The 26,056-nt window shown below is 41.4% G+C and overlaps 1 protein-coding gene across 3 annotated transcripts; it reads left to right on the forward strand.

Annotated features, from left to right (window-relative positions):
- The first annotated feature begins 143 nt into the window (after positions 1–143).
- Positions 144–25,483, forward strand: S100Z (S100 calcium binding protein Z). Of its 3 annotated transcripts, XM_085567833.1 has the most exons (5): positions 144–11,105; positions 18,093–18,238; positions 19,680–19,783; positions 20,584–20,741; positions 21,909–25,483. In XM_085567833.1, the coding sequence occupies exons 1-5, from the start codon at positions 11,007–11,009 to the stop codon at positions 22,065–22,067; spliced, it is 666 nt and encodes a 221-aa protein (XP_085423959.1). In that variant the 5' UTR covers positions 144–11,006; the 3' UTR covers positions 22,068–25,483. The 3 variants fall into 3 exon arrangements, with proteins under 3 accessions (XP_085423959.1, XP_085423960.1, XP_085423961.1); XM_085567834.1 differs by lacking the exons at positions 18,093–18,238; positions 19,680–19,783; XM_085567835.1 differs by lacking the exons at positions 144–11,105; positions 19,680–19,783 and having other exon boundaries at positions 18,112–18,238.
- The last annotated feature ends 573 nt before the right edge of the window (positions 25,484–26,056 follow it).

A 26,056-nucleotide genomic window follows, 5' to 3' on the forward strand; every position in this document is an offset into this window, starting at 1 on the left:
CTTTTGTTCTTTTATATGCACTTCAAAAGTAGTTCAACTTGACTTCAAGTTCAGCTTGCCTGACTTCACTTAACAAAGATGATACTCCTTACAGTTAATTATGAGCATGACAATTGTAGCTGTAATGTCTAAATGGTAGAGCAAAATTTACATAATGACACATTTGTTTGGAGACCAATGAAAGTAGGGTGTTTTATGATCGTATTTCAGAGGACCAAGCTAAAATAGCAATATATATTAACATGTGTCTCATTAAGGAGTGGAGAGTTTACTCCACTGAGTTTTCTCTTCCTGTTTCTTGACAAATGCAGGAAAATAATTATATATTTATTACTGAACTGAAGGTGTTAGCACCCTTACTGGGAAATGAATGTACATAAGAGGCCACAGTTCACTGGAAGAATTTGAAATTGAGAGAGTTATACTGTCTTCATGAAAGGCTGTCTGAACTCGTTCTGTAGCCTGTTCCCTTTATCTTGCTAAGCAGTATGCTTCCTGCTCTATATGAAGTAGTGAGTAATATGAAGAAAGGGCATCCAGTTCATGTATTTACAGACTTACCTGTGTTCTGTCATGAGTACAAAGGTTATATGTTGTAAAGATGATAAATTGTCAGCGTGTGTCTATAATACCACAAAGAGACTGCTCATGATTCACAAATGACTGCTAAATGTCTAAAATATTACATGCTTAATATAGCCTGTCTTTTGGGGAAACAAGATTTATTTCTTATCATTATTTAATCAGAAGTGCACTAAGCACTGTTTGTATATTTATAGTCTTTTCATTGTTTTTTTTCCTGTCAAATAATTAGACAATTCTGTTGAAGGTCATGTGAAGGAAATTGCTGATTTTTTGACCATTTCTCCCTTCTAGCCTTCACCTACATGCAGGTTGGCAAAGCAGGCTGCAATGAAGGATCTTTCTTACCTGTGGCAACAGTGGAGGTCTGCCAGTGGCACAATTAAGAATACATGGTACTGCAGTATGTTGAAAGCTACTTGAGAAAGAAATTCTAGTAAATAGAATGATTTCTTTTTAAAATGGGTCTCTATGATGTGTGCCAGATTTTGGAGAATACTATTCAAAGAGCTTACAGTCATGTAAGTGAAGCTTTCCCTTTGTGTAGCCATATTGCAAATCCTTATCCTGAATTTAGCATGATTTAGTTTGCTTCAATTAACAAAGCAGTTAAACTAGGCTGGTTGTTCATTCAATTTGATTCAGTTCTTTGAATTGGCAATTATGTGCCTATAATAGCAGAGTAAGAGCATATAGCCTAGGAGGGTGGAGGTGGTTGCTTAAATCTTTTTTGGGGGGGAGTGGAGAAGGGGAGGCTGTACTCTTGGGCAGGGTTGGTTGGTATAAAGGTGATTGTCTTCAGCTTACAATAAATGCATTCCTGAGCAGTGCCAGCTTTGCAATTCAAACACTAAGACAACCAAAAACTCTTCTTACCTATTAGTGATTAAAGTTTAGGTGCTAAAAAATAATCAGTGCAACATTCATGAAAGCATCAGGGAGTTGAAAATCAGTGTATTTTATGTGCACCATGTCAATATTTCACAAGCTCAAGCTTATGCCACACCTGAGAAATAGATTAGCCTTTCCCAGCTATGTGATCATGGTGTTTCCTCATACTGTCACAAGCAAGTGTGACCTTGGGGTGGACTGGATCAGTTCTGGGTTAAAGTTAAACTAGGAGGAAAGTTTACTTTTGGCTTGGAACAGTATCTAGTTGTTTTGCTAGATGAGCTCTTTGTTCAGAACAAGAGAGAGGCTCAGACTGTCTCACCATCAACATGCTTTCACTGTGCAACTGCAAGGCAAGTCAGAGCACAGTAGCTGCCTAATCTCCCTGGCAGCAGGGAGCAAACCTCCACCAATGTCTGTAGGAATGGCTCTGCTCTCTCTGGCTAAGGGTACATCCAGCTCTGCCAGAGTCATCTTCTCACCTGTTCCTGTGGAGGTCAACAAGACAGCAAGGCATCAAGGGACATGTCAAAAAAAACCAGCAGGATTGCTGCACAAGGCACCTGGCCAACATACTAGATGCACAGAAGATGTGACCAGCACCATTTGTATACTGTACTTTGGAGTATAGTTGAAATGTGCTCTGAAGTTCAGAAAAAAAATGGAGACAAAGGCTGGGGCAGCTAAGATCCTTGCCAGCTATCAGGAAAGGTGCTGCCAAGCAGGACTATCTGACTAGAGAACATGTCTAACAGCAACAGAAAGAAGTTAGAGGCAGATACTTGGGTTGGAGTAACCAGCACAGCCAAGAATCACATTCCCCATCATACTGTCTCAACATCCTGCTACCTTCAGCATTAGAATTTCCTTAAGTAATTTGGATGGCCTCATTTGAGTGTCATGTTGTCAACCTCACTTTATTCACTTTGAATCAGGACCCACAGTCTTCATTGGATATCCCCTCATTCCTAAAGTAGAAGATAATGTGAATAAGTCCCTAAATGTCTTGTCCATCCACTTTAAATTTTGTAAGCCAGTATCATATTCCTTGTTAGGCACTTTGCACATTGAGGTGTCATAGCCACTTCCTTCCCAGCCACTCTCAGCAACAGTGTTGTTTCCTTTCTCTGAGACCTTCCCATTTCCATACAGTCTCCAAATGACACATAGTACTTGAGCTATGGGTGGCACAGTGATGACTTCTATTTAGCACTGTTGCTTCTCCAATAGCCCCTGCTATTCAATGTTGGTTTTTTGGGTGTTTTTTGGGGTTGTTTTTTTTGTTTTGGTTTTGTTTTGTTTTGTTTTGTTTTGTGGTGGGGGGGCGGGTTGGTTTTTTTTTGTCCTGCTCCTTAGCACTGAGCTGGTATTTTCATACAGCTACCTGTAATTGCAACTCTCTCTTGATTGGCTACAGTCATTTCACAAGCCATAGCTCTGTATGCTAAGTTAGAATGTTAGCAGCAAACTTTTGTTCCTCAGTGTTTTACCCTCTTCAAACCATTTATAAACGTGCAGAACAGTACATGTCTAGCACCACACTGGTGAGTTACTGGCATAGTGAAGACTGGCTGATTTTCTGCTACCACATATTTCTTTCTTTGCAATCACTTATTCTAAAACAACCTTCCTTCTTATTCCATGGCTGACTACTTTATTTGATCAGAAATGTTGCCAAAAATATTTTGGAAATCCAGGTAGACTGGATATACTAGATCACCCTTATCTCCACTAGTGCTTAGCCTCTTCCAAGAACTCCATAAAGTTTTACGTCCAGAATTCTCTTTAAAAAAACTGGCAACTTTTACCAGAAAGGTCAGGAAGTTCCGTAGTGATGTCCCTTCTTATACTCTTCACTATCTGCTCAGTGCACATATTGAGCTCATGGAACTGTATTTTCCTTGACATGTCATAACCTTTTATTGATTACAGCATTGACTCCCAATAATCAGGTATAATTCTGGCAAGAGAAACACACTTCAGTTAGTAATTCAGCTATTTTGTCTAAGTTTTTTCATAACTCCTCAATTAATACCACCTGTGCCACCAAGTTTAGCATTCATTTTGTCTGACTGTGGTATGACAACTGAATTTATTTAGCACATTATGTTGTGCCCTGGGAATCAAACAGCATAATGCCTACTTACAATAGCAGCCATTTGGGACCCAAGTTTCATTACAGATGTATTTGATCTGTCATAGGCTCTTTGAACCTGGTTAATTAACAGCATCACTCTTACATATGGCATAAGCACAGTAGTCATCATCATTTTGGTTCAACAACAGCCAGGAGGGTATGTATTACCTACATGTTTTGTCTCAGGAGTGATAACCTTCTTTAGGTTTGCAGGTAAACATTCTCCAGGCACTGTTTGCTAGCAGGACCAGTACAACAGGCTGGCTACGTCGTCAGCTCTCTGTCATCCAGGCCAAGGGTGGTGGAGATGCTTCAGATAATGGAAAAAAGACCAGGATACATGGATACATGAATACAAGGATACATGGAATGCTGTGCAGAGATACTGTGAAAACTTCTCTCAGTCCATAAGGACTCACTGATCCAGTGCTACCTTTGTGACTTGGACTTTTCTGTCATTGAAGTATGTCTACAACCAGCTTCCCTGATGGTCTGGCCAGCTCTTTGGAGGCCAGGAAAAGGGAAAAAAGGCCTGTTTGTGTGAACATGGAGATGGGTAGGTTCATAGCTGCTCTGGAGTTCATCAAGAACATGTGACTGCACCTGGCAGAGTCAACTCAGTATTACTGAGAACTGTCTGGTATTTGTGACTAAATCCTATCAGGGTCAATCTCCAGTGTCTGTGCCTCAATATAGATGCAGCATTTCAAGTGCAGAGATAGCTAGTGTGTCCACTCCCATGTCTCTGGGTACCCTGCTTCCCTGCCACATAGCTATTGAATGCTATGTGCAGCTTGTGTCAGTGTGGTGCTCAGCTGGATATTGCTTTTTGCCAGAGCATAGGAGTGTGCACAGGAGAGAACAAGTGCAATCTCTGATCACCTGACCCATAGCTAGAGCCCTAATGTGGCTGTAACCTAGAGACTGCACCTTCGTGGTGGAACTTGCTACACCTGGTATCCATGGGATTATTGTGTGTGTTGTAAAGCAGAGTCCTGCTGCTAAGGTTAGATCTGTATTTGGAGTTCTGCATGTCAACAACATGCAGAAGGTAGCATGTGCAGGTAGCACACATGGACTAAGCCTTAATCCTTCGTTTCAAAAGTGTTAGTAATATGCAGTAAAGAGTATGAATGAGCACTTGTCTAGTGAAGCAAGGCAACAAAATGTAGGAGAAGAAAAGCCTAAATTTGACCAGTCTACATATGGAACTTGAGAAATGCCCTGATAACAGCTCTCACCTCCAGGTATTACAGCTCCCATGACCAGTCAGTTGGTGCAGAGATCTCTGATGAAACAATGGAGAGGAGGGATGTCTGCATTTTAAAATACTTGTAAAAATCAATGTATAGTAATTCTTAAGGCTGGTAGGATTTTAATTGTCAAGCATACATCAAGTGGTGAGTGCTCTATCAGAACAAAGGCATGAGTGATTATCTCTTGCAGTTATCAACTATATTTGGTTCAGCAATTGCACTCCAGCTTTGTGTCTCACCTTCAAGAAGCAAACTGCTGGGTACAGAGTTCAGTATGTTTGAATCTGAAGTGCTGTTTATTTGATAATACCCTTTCTCCTCCCTTCTCTAATTTCTAGCATTTACCAAGCATTTAATGTCCATGTGATGTCTTGGAGAGGAGATTAATACTCTTCCACAGTACATGGTACCTATATAGTTCCTGTTGCTTAATAAGGGCTTAGTTCAGGGAAGTCTTGAACATTTGAGCTATGCTGCCTTTAATTATATGGCAGTGTAGCAGTGCAGAACACCATCAGTATTCATGCTTTCTCCACAGAGTCTGAGTTCAGGACAGTATGTACTCATAGTGTTGTGGTTCAGCAGCTGGGTCCATGCTTCCCCAGCTGAATGACTGCAATGAGGACTGCTCTATCACATAATCCTGTGTACTGCAGCAAGTGGAGAGGTAGAGCTCGTTTGGATGGAGCCTGCTTCTGCATATGTAAGCACTTAGGGAAAAGAAATAATTTAGGTGGGTAAAACAAGGGGATATGCTGCTTCTTTGGAGAGGCTAGCCCACTAAATAAGAGGAAATAAATGAAATAATTAACTTGAAGAACATAAATTAAAAGATAAAATGTGATGGGTAGAAGGAGTTTCCTTCATTTATGGGAAGAGTGTCCTGTGTCATGGATTTAGAAAACCCAGGAGGATATGAAGAAAACACAAGGAGTCGATGAGCCAAAATGACATTATTTTGGGAGGGAGTGCCACACTGTGGTGTTCCTGGATTTAGCTGGCAGTGACTCATGACTAGAGCATACTTTCAGATTGACACAACACAACCCTTGACATTTCATCTTCACATCCCATCTTCTAATCCCAGTCTGGCAAACCTGTCTGGCAAACATGGTGAGTGGATGAGGTGAACAACATGGTTCAAGGTGTAAAATTATCTAGGACAAGACTCTAGCACTAATTCAGGACATGTTGGAGGCAAGTGGTGCTGTATCCCACCCAAAGAAGGTGCCTGCTTTGGTTTGAAGTCACTAATATATCTCCATTAATTTCAGGAGCACAGCTAGAAATGGTCAGGTGGCTGTATTGTAGTGATATTTTTGAGCTGGGGTGAAATGTGCTATTGCTATTAAGAGTGATTTGATGGTGAAATGAAATGCTGAAAGGACATTATGGAACTGCTCAGTCATAATTTATGCAGACTGTGTTGTGTGTACTAGGCTGGTTACCTGGAAGCTCCCTGTGTCACTGACTAAATAGGAAGAGACATGAATACTACAATGATAGCCAAGTAAGATGATCCTCAGCAAATGTCTGACTGCCAGACCCCAGGTGAGCAGACAAGGCTGAGGAGCCTTGCAGCACTCCCAGCAACCATGGCATTTTGATTAGTAGGGTCAGCAATGTAGATGACAATGGAAATCTCTAACTGTGATGGCTGGTGCACTGTTGGTCAAGAGTCTGTTTGGTCTGATGTCTCTGAAGAATGCAGGTGCCTTTGTTTCAGTTTGCTATTGAAGGATGTGGAGCTGGCTCAAGCATCAGCAGAAGTCAGACTACAGTGAGCTCTGTGTAATCAAATCTGCAGTTTGAGCCAAGAAGCTGCTGAGGAAGAGATGGCAAGAAAGAGGGTAGAGGGAGAGTCCACTACCAGCTACCTCTGCTTTGGTAACTGTGCTATAGCAGGGCATGGGCAGGTTCTGTCTCAAGGACACGGGATAGCACAGAGTAGAGACACCTCTGCCACACATGGGAAAATGGCAGTGCCTGACTTTGCTGCTAAGGTCACGACTTCGGCTGCTTACACCTCAAATCAAGATAGCAGGCCTTTAGAAAGCAGCCCTCTTGTTTTAACAGTCTTTTATCTTCTATGTGTGGTTTAAGTTCAAACAATGTTTGGCATGAGCACCAACCCTACAGTCACTGCTGGTTGTAGCACTCAAAGACACTGAACCAGTCCTGTCAGATGTGATTGGGAAGAACAAAGGGTCCACAGGGCACTGTGGCTTGAGGAGCATTTGTGTTCTTGTTCAGGTTGTGCTCTTGTTCAAGTGTGCACATGGCACATATCTTATGCCAGCTGATGCAGAGTTTCCCTTAGCATGAAGTCATGGGACCTCTTTGCTGAGCAATTAATTCCTTTTTCAAAGTGAAAGTTCCTCACAGTTTGTAATCAGAAGTGAGCTCAAGACACACATCTCTGCTTTGGTATCTAAGCATCCTAAATGAATAGGCAGACACCTGCAGAAGGTAGTTCATCTTGCCTGGCAGCCTATTTCCTCCCTCCCAGAGCACCTGCTTCCCCATGAGGGGCCAAAGCCATTGCACTAAAGTCAGAGACGCAAGGTCTTTGGCTCTTGTTGTTTCCTTGGAGTAGACAGTCCCCCTTGAGATCACACCCAAACTGTTGGTGTTCAGCCTCCTAGCTTCAGGAGGCTTGCACCAGGGAAATGGTGCCGTCTGAGCAGACAAAAGGGACGCGGCATGGTGCAGGAGCACGGCTTCTCAGTAAATGGGGAGAGGTACGTGTCACACGCCAACCAAGCTGTCAGTCCAAGCCCGAGGAGGTCGGTGGTATTCAGGAACTAGCCGAGGACTCTGTCGATCATCTGGGGAATGTTACATACAGGATCGTGCTTTGTTTTAATTTTCTGAGTATCTGCAAACAGAGCTGTTACAGTGATTAAAGGCTCCCTCTTCTGTTTCTAACTGTTATTACGCACTCTTTAACAAACGAGCGTGAAAGAATTCGGTTTCCGTGTGCTGTGCTTTATTTTGTAGCTTCCCATTTCAAAATACACATTCATATCTGATTTAAGAGAAGAAGGAGGACTTAACAGGTGATATTAAATTTCCCTGCTAAGGTTTGGGATCGGGGAAGCAGATTGCTGGGGAGATAGGGGGCTCCTGAAATGTAACTTTCAGAGTAGAACATGATTACAATATCTTTCAATCTCCTCTGTTTTTTCTTGGTTTTGAAACACTGATAAAAACAAATCTTCAAAGCATAAGCTTATCTGAGCAAGAAGAGTTGTTGCCGTCTAAGTCTTGTAATCTCCAGATTTCTGGAATAGTATGACATGCAAAATTATTATTGTCACTGATAGTTGATTTCTGTCTTTATTTCCAGAGCATCTGAGCCCACATGAAGCTTTCCATTGTGGAAATGTTGTTTCATCTTCAACTTCTACCTGTAACTTAATGCATATTTACCATGCCATTATAGTTACAAATAACTTTGTGTTGCTGAGGGTGGTGGCTGAGGCTGCTTCACAAGAGTGGACTCAAGAAAAAAAAAAAATACTTCTTAAGTAAGGAATCAATCTTTGAGCAAAAGCAGAGCTTGATATGTACTGGTTTTTGTCAGACCTTCATCTATCCAATATAGGTTGGATATTAGGAAGAAGTTTTTTTACTGAAAGGGTGATAAATACTGGATTGGTCTGCCTGGGGAGGCAGTGGAGTCACCATCACGGGATGTTTTTAAAAAAAGATTGATGTGGCACTTGGTGCCATGGTTTGGTTGAGGTGTCAGGGGCATGTGTTGGACTCGATAATCTTGAGGGTCTCTTCCAACCTAGTCATTCTGTGATTCTGTGTGATTCTGTAATTCCTCAATGAGGAATTGTAATACCTCTTGCACAACGCTGCAAGTCCTCATCTCTTTGATATCACAGGCAGAACATGGGCTGGGATGCATTTCTTGAGCTGCAACATGTTGTGTCAGGTGAGTCAGGAACAACTGAGAGTGCTGGACCGGTCCCATTAGTGGGATTGCATCATTAGAGGAAATGAGAGCACCTGCCTTTCCTTGTACTGCAGACTTTTCTTGACAGTAACCTGAAGAATGAAGAATGGGGAATGCCTGGGCTCAGTTGCCTGACAAAAGAAATACATACTTTGTTATATCATCTAGGAACTTTCCACAGATCAGCAACATCGGTAAGTTGGAAAGTTCTGTGAGTGGCATAATTTTATATAGATAATCTCTACAATAAAAGACATCAATGCCTGTTATTTTCCAATGACCACTGGAAGATACAACATGTGCAATTAATAAAGGTACCATAATTAGAGAGATGTACAATTAAGGCAGTCACTAATGATATAATACTTGTTTCTGATATACTTCTGCCGGAGTATGCCTCTAAGGAGTCTTAACAGCCTCAGTTATTCTAGATTGCTTCTTTTTATCTGAGAATAAGGATACTTTCACCTTTGTACCAAGAGAAACATATTTAAATATCCAACTCAACACAAGAGAAAGAAGACAGTAGCATAAACTCTCCTGCAAACCCACCAGCCTCTTACATCTGACAATTACCCCAAGACACCAGAATATTCTAGAAAAAGAGAACAAGTAGGGATGGTGATATCATTAAGCTTTTTAATTCAGGGATGGTAGTGCTTTGTATCATCAAAAGTACACCTAAAACCTTATTTAGCACCAGTCTTTGCATATATGTCAGTTGTCCTGCTTTCACTGGAAATAGCAGAGTGACAATGAACTTTAAAACAACCTTTAAATGATGAGAAAAGTGTTAGTTTGAAAAAGGCTTTCCATAGAGGTAAAATCTAATGTTACTCTAAAAAAAAAAACCAAAACAAACAAACAAACAAACAAAAAAACAAAAAAAAAAACCACCCAAAAAAACCCCCAAAACCCCCCCCCCAAAAAAAAAAAAAAAAAAAACCATCAAAAAACCCAAAACAAACAAACAAAAAACCCCACCAAACTTGCAGGGGAAGTAAAAGCATAAATTTTAAAATGTTGCACATTACATTAGTCACTGATGTTCTCCTTTCCATAGATCAGGGACTCTGATATTTTCAAATATCTGAAAAGGAAATAACAGAAAATCATATGAATCTGATTATGAAGGAATTTCTATTCAGAGTGATATGTTTCTTAGAAGGTACTATATTAATATTATTAAACTCTCAGGTATAACAGATGTGGAGAACTCACTGCAATCAGAGAGTTTGCATGCAACCTGTACAATGTCCTGTGGTTAAGAAAGAGTTTAAACAGTATTATGTCACTCTTCAAAGTAAAGAGAAGACACATTGATAATAGGTGTAATACTATTCAGCATGGCAGGGAGGAGATGAGGAGGAGGCTATGAATGTAACTCAAGCTTTTTTAAGGCTTTGTTGTGGAGTACTTGAGAAATGGAGCAAGTGCAATAGAAGAAAACATCCTTTTAGAAGCAATAGAGCAAAGGATTTGTGGATGACTGCTGTGCTTTCTACAGCAGACATGATGACTTATTTTAGTGGGACATAGTCCATATTTCAGTGTAATTGCTTCAAAACTCTTACCCATTTTAACTCACTTTGGTGATTTTATTTCCCTTTTTTTTTTTCAAATTTTTATGATATATTTTAACCATGATGTGTATTAGTTGAGTAATAGTTCTGCAATCACCTGTGTTTGCTTTGTCTCTTCCAACATCTTTGGTTTTATGCACTGAAGGTGTTAGCTGAAACGTTAATTTTTTTTCTGTTCATGCTAATCTTGTGCATCTAATGTAGTAGACTTGAATGTGAGCTAACTGATCACCCATAGAAAAGAGGCTTCCTGTAGCAGGATGATGGGAAATTATGAGTTTCTTTTTGTAAGAAACTCATGCTGCAGACTGAGATGCAATGGAGGCTACTAGAGCCAGGGGAGCCCTTTGCAAATGCAGGGGCTGTAAGTCTTTAAGTGTTATTCATGGGAGGTGCAGAAGCAAGGATAAAAACAGCAAGGAGAAGTGAAACAGATGAATCAGAACAGCAGTACCCAGCAAGTGCTGGCAAAGGCTTGAGAATGTGTTTGTGCTGTTTCCAGGGACACACAAGTGCAAGTGCATTGTCTGTCAGCATGCTTACACCTAGCCTTTTGGCACCAGACATGTCAGGTGGCACAGGGCTGTGGTATGAGATTGACAGTGTGTGGCCAGGGTGTGAGCCAGGAGACCACAGGAAGCCCAGGGGCCACCACATTGTTTGACAGGAAGGAGATCCCTGACCGCCAGGTATGGCTTGCATGAGGTACGGCTTGCACGTGGTACCTGCCAGGGCTTTGGGAGCTCCTGCTACTGCCCTGCACAGGGAGGGATAGAGGCACAACAGACTGGGTGGTGCATCTTGCTGATACACTGGAGTGTATCTACATACCATAGTGTATTAACAATTTCTCCTCCAAATGGAGGGAAAACATGCAGCCCCACATTCTAAAGCGTGAAGAGGAAATTATGCCTGTTGACTTTCTCTGTTACTTCCACCATCTCAGCTGTTCTTGATTTTCACATGCATGCAAAATATCTCTGGGCCATTTATGGTGCTCATTAAACCAGGAACAACCAACTAATTTCCTTGTTTTTTAAAGACAATTAAATCAATTGTACCATAACTATATCTGCCTCTGCCTCCTAATTCACGTCAGCCTCTAATGCTCAAACTGGCTCCTCTGAGACATGCATTGTTCCTGTAGGGTTGGTCCAGCTTCTTTCCTAGTATTGTCAAAAATCAACTTTTCTGGAGCAGATCCCTCAGAGCAATTGCACCTGCTGTAAGAACATCCAGAGCATACTGTAAGCATAATGTATAATTACTTCTTACCTTCTCTGTGCCATTGTTGAATACATATAATTTTTTTACATACCCAGTTACATATTTCTGCAGCCTGAGATATTTGTGTGTTTAGCTCTCTCTAACATAGAAGCTGTTTATTGCTATTCTTATAATTCTGCTGTACTGAGCATAAAATGAAGGTGGGAAGACTGCCATGATGTTGAATAAATGGGCTTCTCTTGAACTCATTGGCATAAAAAGACTTCCATTTTTTTGTGTTACATTTCTTTCCTAGACCTATTTATTTTCAGGTTCTTATTGAACCAACATGTTCACTTGCAGTAACCCCAAGATCTTTCTCATGAATTCTCATAATCAAATCAGAGCTTATAATGCCCCCATGACACTTTGTGTTTAATCTATGTTGAATTTATCTGACTATATATATATTATACTTACATATCACTTAATTCCATGAGGTCCTCTTGCATCCTTCACAGCACAAGGATGTTTTTAACTTCTGTCTCTGTGTAACTTGTATCAACAACAAAAAAGTATATCTCCTTCCCTTTCTGAAAACACCAGTGACCATATTGATTAGCGCTGCCTCCTGAACACGTGCCTGTGAGACCCCATTGCTTGTTCTATTCCTTGTAAAACCGAACAATTTATTCTTAATTACCTATCTCCCAGTTAGACATTTCCTATGTGATTCTTTTCATTGTATCCCATGGCAGCCTCATTTCCTTAAGAGTGAGGAATGCTTTCTGGGAACAAGGGCAGTAATCAAGGAAGTCAGTCATCACAAACTTCTTCAGGGAGTGCCAGCAGCTTTACATTGTGACTCTTCTTTACTTTCCCCCAGTACACTGTGTTTAGTCATGTTCCCATCCTTCTGGTTTTCAGGTGGGTCTCTACCTCTTTATCCAACATGACAGCAGATCTAATGTTCAGCAGCTCTCTGGATGGTACTTGGCATTGTACCAGTCAGTTTTCCTTACTGTGGTCTGAGCCAGAGGCTCCCATTGTTCATCTGCCTCAAGTTCTTCTAGAGGTCTAGGCTGGATTCCATCCTGTCCTGGCTCATTACCTCTTGTTTTGAGGATCTGTTCAATAACATGTTCTACCTTCACTTCAGACTAAGCTAGATCCTTTCAATATGTCTCTTTCTCTATCCTCTGGGAATGTCTCCAAGTTCCACCACAGTAAAAAACCATGCAAAATACCTACTTAGGCTTTCAGCCATGTCCTTATATATTTTTTTAAAGTCTTCCTTCTATACCCTCACCATCTACTAGCTCTCGATGCCCTCTTGAGGTTTCTTGATCCCACTGCACTTGTCAAGAATTCGTGGCTGTTTGCAGAATGCTCCTGTAACATTTCTAGAGAGCATTACACTCCTCTAGACTAGACTTCTACATTTACCCTCCAAACAGGAGCATTAACCTTAAATGCTTCTGAACTTTCTTTTTCTCTCTGCAGTTGGTAAGTCTGGGATGAGCTGTTAAGGACCAATAGTGGAATATAAAGCTAGACTTCAGTAAATCATGTGCCTAAATTCCTTTATTTTAACACTGACCTATGTTAAGTACTTAAATTCTCTGCAGAGTTTAAACCTCTAGCTAACAGGGCTGTGCAATGGTTATTTTTTTCCTCTATAATTTTTAATGATAATGCATCTTGATTGGTGTGCTGTTGACAATGCTGACCCCTATACAGGGCTTACTGTAGTAAAGCAGTAGTGAAACACCTGCGTGTACCTTGGAGCCAACAGGAGGGAGTTTCTCTCCCTTGGTTCCCACAGCTTTTGGCAGTCGTTGCTAGCTTGAGATCTGGAAGAAGCAGTTCTTCAACAGGACACTAAGGGGCAGCTTCAGACCAAAGGAATATTCCTACTTTTTTATACACACACAAATTAAGAGAACACAGTATTTTCCTCATTTTTCTATATTGATTTAACATCAGTAGTGCCCAGAAATACTGAATCAAGTTCATCTGGAGTGTTTATTTTCCTGTTGTATTTTTAATATTTAGTTTGGCACTGGTGATGAAGAAGGTGTGAGCTTATTTGCCAGTCATCTGCAAATAGGCCCACTTGAGTTCACAGGGAGGGTAGAGAAGATGAAAAAACCTGGTGAGCTCTGCATCTGGAGCTATGATGGCCACCTCACACATGGCATGGCCAAGCACAGGTTGTGTAGTTGCATGGGGCAGGAGCCCTCACTGCTCAGAGATGCTACTTGGCAGCAGAAAGCTAGTCACACAAGACCCTGAAGTCCCATTCCCAAAGCAGCAGCTGCTGTATGATTGCTTGGAAACCAGGAAGGAGGAACTGAGGCAGGAATAACTCAATAATCTACCTAAAACCCTGCAAAATCTGTGTAAGATTTTGTTACCACTACAATTTAGTAGGTGCCTTGGTCACCATCCCGAGACACAGAACCACTGCCTGCAAGGAGAGATCCCAATAGTTACAAAACACAAGCTGAATCTAGCTGCAAAACCTTTGTGGAAGGAACCGGACATTGGAGTGAACCAGGATGAAGACTGCTGCATGTTAGTATGAGTTTGAATTAGGAAAAAGCATGAGCCAGTCAGAGCCACCGTATCTCCAAGGGATGGGTTTGCCCCACTGATCAGCAGATCTAATACAGGGAAAATGAGTATCCTGGCTTTGTTCAGATGGTGATGTATTGCCAAGTTCTAGCTGTAATGTGAGCTGCCACAGCCAGCTGGCACTGGGTGTGTGGTCTCTGATTACCAGGCTGCTCTGTAACAGGACCCTCTGCCACTACCTGGGGTACAAATGGCTCAGATTCTCCATCTACACCAAGATACTTCATGCTATTTTGGCATCCTTCCTGGGCATAGATAGACAACGTTAAGTTCATAAATTTCTTGGCTGATAACATAGCTGGACAGATCCATCTGCTTCAGAGGCATAAGAGGAAGAAAGAACTGTAGCCAGAAATACTTCTAAACTCCAGTTTATGGTTAATGGAAGTTTTCTACATATTTTACAGATTACAGTACATTCATATACAATAGATGTTGCCTTCACAGGCTAGTAATGGATGCTTGCTCACAGAGGTGAGCAATTTTCTATGAGGAGGAGAAGAAAGCAGTAAGTGGTAACTGAAGTCAGTAACTCAAATACTGACAATGCTACAATTTCTTTGCTAAGTGGGTATCACAAGAGGAATGACCACTATGGGAACAAGCAGGGTTCAATGATCCAGACAGTTCAGTGAAAAACTCAGTGATGTGTTTTGGAAAAGAGGTGTGTAACTTGTTCAAAACAGAACTCAACAGAGAATATAAGGACCCACTTCAGCTGTGCAGCCCTTGAAGTGTAACCTATTAAAAAAGATACCTAGAGAGTGAACCACCAAATCTAGGTGGTAAAAGCTACTAAGAAGACATTTAAGTGTTCTTTGCTATTCTGCTGCCTATGGGATTACAGCAGTTAAAGCGGCTTTGAAGATGTGAGCTGGAACTTGCAGGGGAGGGAGAAATTAGTAGATCAGTCAGCCACACAGATATGGATACAAACTACCAATGAAAATGCTGACAATCCTAAAATGAGAAAATGCTCATTATAATTTAACAAGAACTTCTAACTCAAATGTAATTCTCATAAAGTCCTTAATCTATCTAATATACTCTAGTCTAATCTAGGCTCTAATCCAATATAGGATTTTTATTGTGTAGTATAAATGTCTTTATGAGCCTTGCAGTTTTGCCTCCCATCTCACCTTTTCCCACTTTGGGACTACCACACTGATTCAAAATATGTGCATACCAAGAGCTGTGTGAATTTGGGAAAAATAAATAATGACAGGATGTGGGTGGGAAGCTGACTTGTCTTTCCCAGTACAATAATTACTTTTGAGAAAATATTCCCCACATGCATTCTAGTAAATGATGAAAACCAAATGCCCTAAGTACAAGATTCTCACACTTAAGCTGAGTAGCATTTTACTATGGCTTAAAGTGGCACTTTATAAACTGCTCTGGCTTAAAGGCAGCTCGTGTTTTGAGATCAAGGAGAAATCCTAGTGAATAAGTCAAAGCTCCTTCCCAGCTGTGGAGGAAAAAGACTGCTGACCTATGCTGACCTGACTACTTTCAAACAAGTCAGAGCTCTGCTCATTTTTTGAGGAGCAGAGACCTCAAAAATAGTAATAAGATAAGCCTGTGATTTGACTGCCCCATCTCCAAGTAGGAGAGGAGGAACAGTATCATAGAGCCTCCCAGCTGGGTGCAAGTTTCTATTGCCCTAACTAAAATAAAAGAAATCAGTCCTGCATGTTGGGTCCTTTCTCAGATTTACAGGGCAAGGAACAATCTCCCTTTCTCTCAACAGCCTCCAGTGAAATCATAGAATCATAGAAAACTTTGGTTTGGAAGGCACCTTAAGGATCAACTCATCTGAGGTGTCCAGGGGCACTTTTCACTAGACCAGATTTCCCAGAGCTCCCTCCAGCATGGTCTTGAACACCTCCAGGCAGGGGCATCCATAAATTCCTTGGGCAACCTGTGCCAGTGCCTCACCAGCCTCTCAGAAAAGATTGTCTTCCTTCTATTGAACGTAAACCAGCCCTCTGTCAGTTTGCTGCCATTACCCCTCGTCTTGTCACTACATGCTCTTGTACAAGCCAGTCTCTAGCCTTGTCAGCTCCCTTTAGGTACTGGAAGGCCTAAAGGATTGATTAGCTCATCCCAGAGCTTTCTCTCCTCCAGTCTGAACAACCTCAAGTCACTCAGCTTGTCCTCACACAAGAGGTACTCCATCCCTCTGATCATCTTCTGGAAGTCATGGTGGCTGGCTCACTGTGTAAGCCTAGCTAGCCTAAGTCTATCACTTGCTTGAGAAAAGATGGCAGAATTCAGTCTTGCAGACCACTTGTGCTGGGTCAGGTGGAGACTCTGCCCCTTCCCCTTATGACAGCCATTGCTCCCACAGTGCAATGTGGAATTTTAATGTTGAAATATTCTTTGGGAAAGTATATAATTGTCAAGGACATAACATGAAAGGGACAGTAAAAGATGGAAATAGATTGGGTGAGTCAGGGTAGATCGCTAGATAGATAGACTGCTTCCAAATTTATTTTTGAGTTTAAGTGAAAAGTCAACACTATTTGCAGGTAATTTATAAAGTCAAAGTATTTCTGGTAGTGTTGGTGATGCAAAAAGGGCCAGTGCTCACAACTGTACCTTGGGATGCTCAGACTTGATGTTAGGGCAGCCATCTTCCCCAGGGAGATAGTGCAACACCTGAGCAGGTTACTCAAGAACTTGTGAAATCTCCATCCTTAGAGGTTTTTTATGTTTACCTAACAAAACTGTGTCTATCTAGTCTAATGCTGAAGATTATCCAGCTTTGAGTAGGCAGTGGAACTAAGCATCTCCAGAAGTTCTTTCCCAGCAACACTGCTGTGATTTGGCAGGTTCTGACAGACAAAGTTAAGGTATGAATGAGGAAGACACCATCCTTCACTGTGTCTACAGGCAGTCCTACATTCTCTGTCAACCCCATCTGGTGCTGCTCCTGTGCTTAACCTGCTGGAAACAAGAGTGCAGGGCGAGGACTGATGGGATATTGGTGTTTGCTGACACAGTCAAGGCTTTGCCTGATACTGAACTGCTTTGCAGTCTGTGCTGACTTTAATTATCTTCAGTGCCAACTAGATATCATACTAAAACAGATTGTGCTGGAGTGTTGGATGAGGAAGTATATAACAGTTGACTGATAATCATCAATTTCAAGTAGACAGTGCTGGGACTTGCCTTCAAAGAAGTTGTGGGACTGCTGTCACTGGAGCCACTGGCAGGATTTCACTAGCCAGGGAGGAAAGGACTGGACACAGCAAATTGCATGGACCCCTTGACAAACAAGCTCAGTGCAGCTGTTCCCTGTGTATGTCACCCACTAGTGGGTGGGAATGAAGGTTCCTTGCTCAATTAGCTGGAGTGAAAGTACCTGTAGAAAGAATCTGCACATATTATATCACTGTATAAATTATTGACCTGATGTTCTGGAGATAACAGAGTAAACCCTTTCTTTCTTCTGTCCTAAGGATGGCAACTCTGAAAGTTTATACCTGCTTCCTGGAAGTTGTACCTCCTGTAGACTCTGCTTAGATAATTAATTTGCAATATTAATTAGCCAGAGGATCAGTATAATAATATATAAACAGACAGAAGGATTTCATTCTTCTATATAGAGTCACCTGTGGTTTTTTTTCTGGTTGTGGGTGAAACTGCTGTTGAATAAATGGCAAAAACCCACATAAACCCATAAACAACAAAAAACAACCAAGTATTTTCATGTTTATCTGTATACTATTTCTGTGCAATAGTTATAATCATTAGTGAATCACAGGCAAGACAGAACCCTGTGACTGTAGCTACATTAGGAGCTCCGTGCTTTTTCTTCTCATCTGCAGCCACAGAGGATTCCCAGAACTGAGTGGGAGAGATATGCTGTGCTGATATCCCTCATGTTCTTCTCTCATATGCTCTATATGATCCAGATAGATTCCAGTGTTGATAGGAGGACAGAAGGACAGCGACAACTTCTGCACAAAATCAGGTACCCACGAGTTTTCCCCAAATACAGAAGGGGTATGGGGAGCAGCTCTCCTCTTCACCTTCCTCTGACTCCAGGAGAGATATGTTCCTCTTGTTCCTCTGGTTTCTACCTTAATGTTTTATAATAATTCCCTGAGTGCTGGCTCGCCCTTCCCTGGTGAGCACTCCTGGCCACAGGGATGGCAGGTGCAGGTGTCTGCCCTGCACACAGCACCATGCCTGCCCACGGGGACCCCTAGTCAGAAGGGCCTGCCTGCTTTGGAAATTACACTTTACACAGTCACTTCCCTCATCACTGGGATCCAGTATTTTTATGAGTTCCACCCCCTCTTCTTCCCTCCCTTTTTCCCCAAAGGCCCACACAAGGCCCCCCAGGTTGTGGAGATTTGTCACAACAGCACAGGCAGAAGAAACATGTCTGAAGGCACAGCAGGCAGGCAGGTATGTGGGCTGATATATATGGTAGTAGTCAAAATTAGGAGTGCTTGGAGGATTTCAGAGTTAAAAACAATGCCCATCTAATTCTCTTTCCTTCTGGTTGGAATGAAACAAAGAAGGAGCTGCAGCTCTGTGTCCTGTTCACCTGCACAATTGTGCTTGCTGGACAAATGTCTGCAGCTGGTACAAGGCTTTATTAAAGGAAACTAAACCCTAAAGCAAACTCACAAGCAGTTTTCTGCTCTGAGTCTCTGTAATGAAAACCCTGGTTATTTGCTATTTGGGGTGGTAAGCCCTACCATGGTGAAGCTGCTGTTTCCTGCATCCCTCAGCATCAACAAGTTCCTGGAGCTGGGGCAGAAGACGCTTATTGCCCTTCTTAGTCCAGGTTATATATTCAGAGAAAGATGCTGGACTACAGTTTTTGTGCAGGACTGTCAAAATGAAGCCAAGACTGTTGTTCAGTGTACACCATTATTCCAGGCACACCTTCCACTGAAACTAGTTCCCTGATTTCCTCCTGAGAACTCATTTACTGCAGCAAGACTTACACTCATCAAGAGATAATGTTTTAGGCATATGGAGATATCTGAAAATTAAATTAGACATTTCAAGGGATACGTGGCAAACATAGGTAGAAGCCTACCCCCAGGTACCCAGGTGCCTTTGAATGCTGGCTGCCAGCACTGAGACTGCAGAAATGCTGAAAGACAGAATAGACAGTGTTCTTTTAGAAATGGTGGAAAGTTGTTTTATATCGACTTGGTGATTGTTAGCATTTTCTAATTTTCATCTTCAAGGCCCTGAATGGGAGTATTTGTAAAAGGCCAAATTATAAAAAGTATCCCATGTGTTCCAAATGCAGCCTTTACTCTACCTAGTGAATATTTTAGTGACCCAGTTACAGCAAGAGGCATTTATTGAACAGAGTAGGCAAATGCAGAGGGAAACAGAAGACCCGTCATCCCTGTGTCTGTCTCTATTTGTGTAATCCACCCCCTCAGCCAGATAAACAAGAGCCTGTGCATGGGTTTTGAAAGGAAGGTAACCATCACCTTCTGCGATCTGTTCATTTTGCTGCATACACCTCCACTAGCCTGTAAAGCAGGTAAGTCTTAACCTCTGCATGACAATATTGTTCAGTACTCCAGTCCTACCTGAAGTGCATTCTGGCTTTTTAATCTTTCTCTGGGCTTTATTCAGTTACACTTGATTTCTATTTTCAGTTACTTTTAGAGTACACTACTTTGCAAGTAATTACATTTCCATCTGGTTGGTTTTGTTGTTGTTGTTGTTGTTTGTTTGTTTGTTTGTGTTTTTGTTGTTGTTGCTTCGCTGTGTACCTTCTTGCTGTATGCTCAATGAAGCAAACCTTGGGGATGACCAGCTCACACCTGTTTGCTGCAAGCAATTTATAGGAAAAAGGCTCAGCCCAAGCAAAGATGACCAAATAAATTGGCAGATGATACTTCCTCTGTCCACCTTTAAACTGGTGTGGATCTTTCCTTATAAATGTACTTTCACACATGGCACTTTTCGAAGACATTTTCTTGAGAAAATTTTAAAATTAGCAGGTAGGAGGGTGGGCCTTCATTTTTCCTGTATTTTCAGGTATGAGCACAAAAGATTTCCTTTTACAGCAGCTTTATAAAATGGATACACAGTAGATCATTTCCTTAAATAAAAATCCTTTATTTCTGTTTGAAGCGATTGCTTATGAGTTCAGGACAATGGGTTTTTTTTAATTACAGCCCATCCTTGCTCACACTCAGCTAATAGGATGGATCAACTGAAAGCCTAAATTTAGCCTAACAATCTCTGTCTTCATCTGGCCCTCCTTCCCTCCTCAGAGACTGGCCTTTGGTTTGACTCCTGTGCAATGTCAGTGACCATATCTTTACCCCACAGCTCTCCTGCTCACTGCTATGACCACTCCACTGGAAGATGCAATGGACACCTTGATCAGGATTTTCCATCACTACTCGGGCAAAGAAGGAGACAGATATAAGCTCAGTAAAAGAGAACTCAAGGAGCTCCTCACCAGAGAGCTCACTGCCTTCCTTTCAGTAAGATGCAGCTTTTGAACCTCCTGAGTGACTGTACCATGAGTGGGTTAAGCAGCTATCCTAGGGCTTGGATAGGAATAGCACCTCCTTGTGCAAGGCCCACCCTGTCACAGTCTCTCAGATAATAGTTCCTTGTGGAGCTGTACAGAAGAATATGATGTCAAATGTCCCATTTGACAAATATGTTTTCAGAGGGTGGTCAAGCCCCAGTGCCCTCCCATGTACCACTGACAGCAGAGATGGGTACTGGTGCTCTGCAAACTCCACAGTGCTTTTGAGCAAGAGGGCTAGGCCAGCCTAGAAGCAGTAGCAAGGTCAATGCTAAAAAATTATAAATTAGTTAGTTTGTTTCTTTGTTTGTGTGTTTGTTTTTAATAATAGGGCATAGATAAGTCTATTGAAGGATTAAATGCAGCAACCAGTTGTCATGAGACAGGAAAGTAGCTTGTGCACACTGACCACACAGTACTGCTGCTTGTGTACACTGCAAAGAGGTGCTAAGAAAATCCTTTAAATGATAAGCTGCTAATTTGAATATCTCTTTGCATGTTTGTTGTGTTCTACATTACACAGCATAGATGCTTGTATGAAATCATAAGCTTTAAAAATAATGATTTTATGTATCCTCTTAATTGTAAAAATTATTTGGACCCTTGACCACCAGCAGGATGTTCTTTATATTGCAACCATTTCCTTGAACTGGATTTTCTTTTTATCTTGGCTATTGATTTATTATTATGATATTCAATGTTCTTGTTCCCACTGAATAGGATGGTTGTTTGCCAACCAGAGGTCTTCTGAATTGGATGACTGGATATATAATATGACCATTTCTGAGTATTCTGTTGGAAATCTAACTGCTATTGGTCATGGGATGATACAAAGAAATGCACTTTAGAGATCCATTTTGACAAAAGGGATCCATGTTCAATATCTCCTAAAACCTGTTTGATTAATTTCAGTCCTTATTTAGTCCCTGTATACCTTATAAGGGCTGTACTGTCTTTAGTTTCTGATCTTAGAGTGACTAGACATGTATTGCTGTTCAGGTGCATATTTCATGCAGCCCTTTAACAATGACAGCCTCATAACAGAGCAGTGGTGCCAGGCATGTCAGAACTGCACATTCAAGATCTGCACAGCTAAGTCATTCTTCTTTCTCTCTAGGGCCAAAAGGACCCTCTCCTCATTGATAAAATTATGAATGACCTGGACTCCAATAAGGACAATGAAGTGGATTTTAATGAATTTGTAATTCTGGTTGCTGCTTTGACTGTGGCATGTAATGATTTCTTTGAAGAACAGCTAAAGAAAGAGGAATTTTAAAAATCCTTGGTGTAATCAATCTCCTGGCCACAAATGCAAGCATAGCATGCCTAGTTAGGTATCCCTCATTGGTGTTTAGTGAATGCAAACCATAATTCCTCCAACTGTTACTGCTCTAAGACATTTATGGAGCTAATCAGCAGCTGGTGTAAGCTGGACCACAGCCAGCTTATACTACTTGAGATGTGTAATATTTCCAGTCTTTGCACTCCATGCATCTGTAACATGCCTTCATCAGTTGCCCAGGTCAAGGGCTTGGGCTGACAGATAATTTGGCACAAGTTGAGACTTCCATTTCTTCAATGTCAGTGGAAAGTAAAAGTCACAGGAATGTTACTTATATACTTTCTGAATGGAAAAAATGGTAATGCAAGTTAGTTTTCAATCATTTTATAATAACTTTATTTTGCAGCTCAAAACTAGTAGGTTCTTTTTAGCTCAGCTCTGCTTATTCTAAAACCTTTGTTAGCTGCTGCTCCCCACACTCATGTTTCAGATGTGGTCACAGCTGTCTCTTGCTGCTGGAGCATAAAATATCACTTGCCATTGTTACGGGTTCATTTCCTCCATGTCTCCAGCTTCCATTTTTGGTTTGTTGGCATTGCTGCATCCCAGTAGTCAGCCTCTTCACTTGGCATAAATTAATATACTCATATCATAAATTATTCAAGTACATAGAAGATTTAGTCAGCAAATTGCTTGGAGGGGTGATGGAAGGACTGGGTCTTTGGGGGAAATGTGTAAATGACTTCTGCTTCCACTACTTTAGCATGGTTAAAAGGAGGCCTTTTAGGACCACTTGTGAAAGACTTAATGATGAAATTCCAGGATACAACTTTGTAATGTGAGTCATCTTATGGAAAAATGATTATTTCATCTTACACTGATGCCCACCCTGTATGGAAGCAGGGATTCCCTGAGCTGCATGGCCAGGCAAAGAGAGAGTAGGCCACCCCTTCCAGAATCCTTACTCTTGGGTTGAGTTAAGAGTATTTACACTCTCCTGTTTGAATTAAGCATACTTCTGAAGCCCTGCAAGTCCTCCGTGGAAGAATATTGTGGCTTTTTTTTCCTACATGGAGAGCTCTCTTATTTCCTTGTTATTTTCTTGTAACTTCACACTATAATAAAGGGCATCTCAATTAAATGAAGATTTGCTGCATTATTAAAAAAACACTCCCCAGTGAAGATGTGCCCTGCCGGGCAACATTTGTGAAATGTAGTTCACTTGTCTCTCCTTCCCAGGCATCCAAACATAATTTAGCAAAGTGTACATTTGTATGAAATTATATATGATTAAGAATATGTAATTTATTATAAGCAGGGTATTTTTCAGGGTGTAATAAATGTAACAAGGGGCAGACATCATCCTAAGAACATGGCTGTCACCATATGGTATTATCCCAGAAGAAAAGAAAACTTTACAACGGTGACAGTGCCACAGCATGCTTTAAGCCTTCAGCAACAAAGTTATACAGAATTCACAAAATATCATCTAGACCAACACGACAAAAAGTACAAAAGTAAAACTGGCAACAACTGGACAAATTTTTGTCCCCTTTAATGTCATGCACCTCAATATCATTGCAAGGATGGCAAAAGTAACTAGCTAGAAAACCTAAAGCCTAAGGTTTTTATGGTTTCTCATGGGTCCCAGACCATTGCTAGTCTCTAAGCCTTTCCCTGTCCTCAAAGAGGAAGTGAAAGAAGAGCTGTTTATAGCTCCAACTCCAAGCTAAAACGAGTAAAAACAGTAAAAAACAGTTCCTTCTTTAAAAAATTTGAACAAGAATCTTTCTGGAAAGAAGTTCCAGAAATTTCATAAACCCTCTGCCCATCCCTGATGAACTATTGCACATGTAGCAGCCCATCTGCATAGCAGACTCATGCTGGGTCACAGCTGGCAGCAGCAATTTGCCCTGGAGTCAGGCAGCAGGAGTCATTGTTACAGTGGAGCCATCTCATCAGCTGAATTTACCAGGGATTGTGTGGATCCTAACTGCCCTGTGGAAGGAGCTTACCTGTAGATGAGTTGTGGATGAGATGCATCAGAGAATTACTCAAATTATCTTTTTTCCAACAAAGTTTCATAGAACCTCTTAAATCACTGGTTTTGACTTGTCTTGTTAGGTGTGTTTCTTTGTTGCTGTTTTAACTGCAAGGACAAATATTAAACTCTGTTCTGTCAGAAGAAACCTTTTCGTACAAAGACTGGAAACCAAGCAGAAAAGTATGAAAATGCACAAAATACATTCAAAACTCAAACCCACAAAGACTTCACACAATATGGGGCCTGGAGTAAGACTAGCCATCCTATTCCTATGGGCTAACCCACTGTACCAGTGGCCCTCTCTCACCCGTCTCCCGCAGGAACCAACTAATGTTCCATTAGAACATTACTCATTCCAGGAGATATAATTTCTAAGAAAGATATATGAGGATCACCTGGAAGTTTTGAATTGCCTCTGGGCCAGAAAAAAACTGAGAAATCCTCTGTTCAAAATGTCATTGAAACCACTGACATTGGCTATGCAAGAGGGTACATTCAAGGCCAATCTCACTATGAACATGGTACCCAGCAGATGTGAACCTTTTGGGTTTTCAGTTTCTCTTTCAAACCTGAAGGCAAGATTTTTTTTTTCCTCATTGTTTACTGTTATTTTCTGGCTGACTTCAAGTCTTTTTGTAGTACATGGATCTAGGGAACACTTTGAAGTTTTACATGCAGATCAAACTTGCTGTGTGGCTTTCTCCAAAATGCCTCAGTGTTAGGAATGATGTCTAATTACAGGCATTTTTTCAATTTGTTATATCAGGCTGTCTGAAAACCTATAGAAAATTGAACACCAAAACATGGCCTAATATTTTCAAGTTACATCAAAGACCAATAAAAATATAACAATGCCAGACAAGATCTTTTCTATATATTGTGAAATTGCTTTGCTTGACATCTAAAAAGCAGATTTGCAGAAGATAAATTCTATTATCTTGAAAGCGTCAGCCTCTTCCATTTGCTTTTATTTCCGTTTGAAAGAGACTTGAAGTGCCAGAGTGCACTGGCAACACAAAGCCTAATAAATTTACCTATTGGTAAATTTATAACTTCTTCAGATTTGTTATGCAACTACCAATCCTGAAGAGCTGTGTATGACACCACCATGAAGACAGGAGTTTGTAATGGAACTGTGCCTCCAAGTGGTGACTTGCCACCTAGGTCCAGTAGGAAGGCATCACCTTTCAATGGAAGGTGTGGAAGTGCAATGGGATAATAATCCCAAGCAGTGCGCAAGGCATCAAGTGCAGTAGGATAACAATCTTCCAAAACACTGTTTTTGCCCTGTAAAGATGAGGGACAAAGTTGCCTGGCATTGTGAGAAGGGAAGGGAAGGGAAGGGAAGGGAAGGGAAGGGAAGGGAAGGGAAGGGAAGGGAAGGGAAGGGAAGGGAAGGGAAGGGAAGGGAAGGGAAGGGAAGGGAAGGGAAGGGAAGGGAAGGGAAGGGAAGGGAAGGGAAGGGAAGGGAAGGGAAGGGAAGGGAAGGGAAGGGAAGGGAAGGGAAGGGAAGGGAAGGGAAGGGAAGCCCCAGCAGAACAGATGATGTTTCCAGTAGCCAGTAATGTTAGTAATTGCCATCCACTGATTGTAGCAGTGCAGGTCCACCCCAGGTCCCTCAGCCACCCAAGGCAGATCCTTTTCCAGGCTCCATGCTAGAGCATAAAGCAGGGTGGGGCCAGACAAAAAAACCCTCAGGGGCAGCCCAGAGTCCATGATACAAGCTCAACAGCACACATAAAAGATACAGCTCCTCTCTGATCACAGCCTTGAAAAGGTTGGGTAAAAGGCCGCACACAAAACTTGTATCTGAAATCAGATTAATCTATATAAAGGTTTTTGACTGGCAGGAAGATTTAGATTTAGATTAAGATATAGACTGTGATGTGACATCATGAGTATGTCTAATAAGGGCTTTGATTGACAGGCCATCAATTAT

This window comes from Lonchura striata, chromosome Z, assembly GCF_050655825.1.
Source record: "Lonchura striata isolate lonStrDom1 chromosome Z, ASM5065582v1, whole genome shotgun sequence".
NCBI classification, from domain to species: Eukaryota; Metazoa; Chordata; class Aves; order Passeriformes; family Estrildidae; genus Lonchura; species Lonchura striata.